Raw genomic sequence first — 4,963 nt, 5'->3', positions numbered from 1 at the left:
CAGCCCAGGATATAGCTCTCATTGCAGCCTTGTGGGGTGGTCTTCTTTGCTGCCCCTAAGAGGATGTCGCTGTAAGCAGTGTGCCCAGTGCCCACCCACATCAGCAGAATCTGGGTCCGGGAGACAGACTGATGTTCTTTCTGTCTCGTTTTGGGCTGTTTTGGGCTGAATTAAAAATAAATTCTGAAACTGACAGGGAGCCAGTGGAGTGAGGCAAGGCCTGGTGTGATGTGATTGTGCCAGTAAGGAGGCGAACGGCAGCATTTGGAACAAGCTGCAGAGACGCCTGAGAGCAGATTGATCAAGGCCTACATACAGCGCATTGCAGAGTGAGGCTTGAATTTGCTATCAAAAGTCACAGTCTTCCTGTCCTGATAAAGTCTGCATTTAATTTTGAATAATAAACTATTATTCGTCTACAGTACTCAATTGTTGGTGTGTGCTATCTGTACACCAAAGTATGTGCAAAGCTAAGAAAAGACAAAGAAAGCATTTACAGACTCTTGCTTCTCTAATAATGAATGTCTATAAAAAGTGGAATCACCTAAAAGCAATGTTCCAACCTCATATGCTTGTGACAAAGCCAGATGTTTTGATTCAACTATAAGCCAGGTAACAGGAAGGGACAGAGGGTGCCCTGGGGATTTGGGACTGTTCTTCTCTTGTGTTACGGCGGCCTATGAGAGCAGTGCATGAGGGGGAAGTATGTCAACAACACGGCTGGATTATGGTATTAATCCAACAGATCATCCCACAGGCCGCCATGCAGCCCAGCCATCTTTAAATAGAAGGATGAGATGAGAGGTGGAGAATTGGGCCTGAGTCTTTTTGTGACTATAGCCTGATTTGTACTTGGTTGTGTCCAGACTCCATTCGCATGAATGAAAATGCGATTTCAAGGGGAGTGGTTACCAAGGCATTGCCAAAAAAGGCAGAAAAGTGGCTCAAGCAAATCATAACATCAGGAGATCTAAAGGTCAGAGATCTTTTGACGAATGAGTGTGAGTTTAAGTTCCTGAGGGATCCTCACTCACGGCCCTCATACCATATTGCCGAATTTCGTGAAGAAAGATAGGTCAGAACTGCCAAAACTGCTAAAATGGCGGATCGCGTCGTGTCGCGGATGCGACTGTTGTGAGTTTAGAGGTCTGCTAGTCTCGGCCGTTCTCTGCGCGTGCAACACCTTCACGGGACAGAGCATAAATTAGGCTTCATGGGCTGCAGCTGCACGTGCACAAACAGGCTCTGCAGCCGTGATCATGAGCGCTCCCTGCGTTCTTATGACAGCGACAGGAGGTGTGATTTTGAGGGCAACTATTTTCAATTGCTATTATTGTTCAAACACAACAGAAACCAAAGATTATATCAAGGGCAAGAGATCACAGTAAAAATCCTAATAATTCTTCCTTCACACTGGGAAACAAGAATTGATGACATCAATTAATTACCAGCTGCTGCCTTATATCCCATGGCGGAGAGGTCGGCTAGAGGTAAAAAAGTGTGTGGTTGCCTAGAGACGAGGCAGCCAATCAGGACGGTAGGTTGTCAGTACAGCCAATAAGAAACATAGGTCTCCAAATATAAATTAATGGATTGATTTAATCTATAGTATATTTATTATGGAGATAATTACATTCAGCTTTAGAGGTCAAGTTGAAGTCTTCACAGATAACTGGTTTAGATGGATTACTCATGTTTCTACCATAAGACCTGATTTTGTATAAATTCAGTTAAACCTGTTTAACCTGTATATGCACCTGTTTGAGGTACTTATGTATTATGATCATCAATAGAGAAGAGAGGCAGATATCTCCCCTTGTGTGTATTGTACATATATTGTCTTGTTTTGTTTTCGGTTGTATGTATTGTCAATTGTCAGTCGTTTCGTTTACATGTACGTTTGATTAAAATTCAATAAAACGTAAATTGAAAAAACTACAGCAAGTGGGCGTGAAAGCACCGCAGAGAGAACATTGACCAGCTGTGCTTACACAGACAGCAGCTGGTAAAAAAACAGCATCTTGAAAGTGTGATGGTGCATTTTTACACGTGAGTGCAGTTAGAACTTTTCCATTGCATCTTATGAGAGGCATCTTGTGCTGCCGGCCTGCGCGCACATGCTGGTGCTTTATACTGCTTATCAGTGCGACGTCGTCTGTTAATGGCCGAGCTACACCAAGCGTGTGTGCACGGCATACGCACACTTTAAAATAGGACTGGATCTAAACGTGTGTGTGTGCGTTTGTGCTTTACGCGCAAATGCGCTTTGAAAAGCCTGGTGTAGCTCAGAGCCATTGAAGGAGAGTTATGCCAATGAGGGTGCAGAAAACAGCCCGGTAACGTGGTTCATGTACTCGTTTGTCACTCGCGCAAGCCCATAGACTCCAAATGCATTCTGTAAACTTCCGGTTCAGTCCTTTGTCACTCTTCGCCAATAGAAGTCTATGTAAAAGAGCCGCCAGGCAACCACACTAAATATAGAAATGTATTGTTTTTAAAGAAAAAATATTTCCCACTCTCTCAAACTTGACCTGGGGAACAGTTTTTCTCATAATGGTCTCTAACCACTGAAGGCCATTCATGGCAGATACAGCTGTAGTTTACCTGCATGCTGGTTCGGTTGCATTGGTGTGTGTTGGTGAACCAACCAGGTCCCTTGACACACTGGTCCACATCAAAGCCCTGAATGTTAACATCCACCCGAATCACTCCCCTAAAACAGAAAAACACTCACACACACACACATACACACGCACGCATGCACGCACGCACGCACGCACACAAGAAAGTCTTTTACAAAGTGCTGAATGCTTTTTTTGAGTGGTGTAAACCACTCCTACGACTAGCTTTGTTAGTCTGTCTGTCTGTGCTCAAAAAATGAGCATGGTTGCTACGGTCACCCAGTTCACCCGGGTGTGATTTCATTACGTCAGACATTACGTCAGACCACAGCTGATCAGGCTATATAAGACCTTACATCACTCAGTTCACACGGGTGTGATTTTTTTTTTTACTATTGAAAGCACACAGAAACCCAAACACCTAAATTAAAGTAAATCTGCTTTAAAGCCCCAACAGACAAGCCCCAATCGCCCTTTACCCAGTCAGGTACCCTGGTCTGAAGCTCCACATTTCCTCTAGGATTATTTACATGACCTTTAATTTGCTCCTTTTCAAATGTCAGACTTTAGCTAGCTCATTCAATCTCATCTGTCAATCCAAATGCTTAGAAACATATCTCAAAGTAGCAAAACAAAACAAAGAGGTCTCAGGGGGAGTCTGGATCTGAAGAATTTGGTAAACATGCAGAATGCAATTAAACCCTTAGGCCTACAGTCAGAACAACTCAATTGTCACATTTACAACCAGCTTTTATTATTTGTTTAATAATAGCTTTGGTCATGAAACTATCTTGTTGAAGTTTTATTGCTGATAAATATAAAGCTATTTCTTTATTTAGGTAATTAAGGACCAGGCTGAAATTTATAATACTATGGTAACATATAATTACAACTTCCTTTTCAGAAACTCCGATACATTCAACAATTAAAACAGGCTGAGGGGTCCTTACATGAACTCGGGTTCATGTAGTTTTCATAATTAGGATGATCTTAAAACACACACCTGTCATCCATCTATTATGGTGACATCCTTAATTATGAGAGAGCTGGAAGTCCTGACTTGAACTCAGGTACTCACAACAGCACCAAAAGCTGACCCTTTTCACCTTTAACCCTTTAATGACATCATCAGCACAAGACAGACTGAGAGGTGTATAATGGGGTCCTGACCTGAACTCTGGCGTGAGGTCAGGCTTCAAGCCGTAGAAGGAAGTGGAGAGAGTGAGCATCCACCTGGGAAGGAAACGGCCGTCCTTGCATTCCAGGAAAGGGGCATTAGCCCATCGCACCCCGCTCCGATTGGTCACGTAGCTGTCACCCTGCCCCCATTTGGGCGTGTCTAAGGTGGTGAGGTCATTGAGGAGCACCCGTTTGGACAAGGCAGCCATGGGCTCGTTGAATTTGAAGCCGCGGAACCAGCTGTCGTCGGGGGCCGGCGCTGGGGGATGCAGGCTCTTCCAAGCCCTGGACAGGTCCTGCAAGAGGACGCTCTGAACCTTGGGGGAGAGGTTCCTGGAGGCACGGAGCACCAGCTGGGGCACTTGGGCTGCCGGATCGGCGTCGAAGGTGAGCAACGCGTGGCCGATGAGGAGGTCGGCCTCGAGGAGAGCGCGGACCAGGGCATGGTACCACTCCATGTCTTCCCTCACGGTGCTCTCCCGCAGGTCGCTGGCCTGGAAGATCATGTTCAGGATGTTGGCCGTGTTGGCCAGGGCATTCATGGCCGGCTGGAGAGGGGCATAGAAGCTCTTCGGCAAGGGTCCCTTCAGCTCTGGTGGGCTGTACGACCGAGAGCACACCCCTAGTTCCAGAACGGAGGGATCTCCGCTGGATAAATAGTTCTCAGCCGGTGACCAGTCATCCTCTGGGGCTTCTGAAGGTGTTGGCTCAATCACTGGAGGCTCTGGGCTAGAGGGGCTCTCTGGGGTCAATGTGGCATTGAATAAAGAGTTTGTGTGGTTGATTGCCTCGGCCGTACCTGTTCCTGTAAAGGCGTTGGGGGTCACCTGTGCATGGGGGAACTGAGGAAGCAAAAGGAGAAGCAAAACCAGCGGCATTCTGTAATCCACTATCTGAGGGTTGTCACTGACAAGCCCTGTCTCTGATTGGCTCTCTTAACCCCTAGGTTGATTTCCTCATCATCAACAACATTTCCACAGAACCTTGGAAATGCCTATAGCCTCCCCTCTTTACAGCCTCTTTTCCATCTTGTCTCTCTCTCCCGCGCTGGTCACGCAGGCTGAGGTTGCTGCAGCAGCAGGTGTCTGGGATGATGATGATGATGTGTGCGGTATGTTTGCAGTGCTCTCACACACCGGGGTGCACGGCTCCATCTGTGCCTC

At 46.3% G+C, this 4,963-nt stretch overlaps 1 protein-coding gene across 1 annotated transcript in view; it reads right to left on the bottom strand.

Moving 5' to 3' along the window:
* The window catches only part of gpr179 (G protein-coupled receptor 179), a gene marked incomplete at both ends in the record, with an annotated part of 26,309 nt that extends 21,631 nt beyond the window's left edge, over positions 1 to 4,678 (bottom strand). Inside the window, 2 exons of the mRNA XM_079498392.1 lie at positions 2,605 to 2,713; positions 3,792 to 4,678. Coding sequence (XP_079354518.1) covers positions 2,605 to 2,713; positions 3,792 to 4,678 — 996 coding nt within the window. The remainder of the gene's footprint in view (positions 1 to 2,604; positions 2,714 to 3,791) is intronic.
* Between the last annotated feature and the right edge of the window lie 285 nt (positions 4,679 to 4,963).

This window comes from Electrona antarctica (assembly GCF_951216825.1).
Source record: "Electrona antarctica genome assembly, chromosome: 4".
Classification (NCBI taxonomy): Eukaryota; Metazoa; Chordata; class Actinopteri; order Myctophiformes; family Myctophidae; genus Electrona; species Electrona antarctica.
The sequence above is the reverse complement of the archived record's forward strand: the minus strand, read 5'-3'. Positions and strand labels throughout refer to the sequence as shown.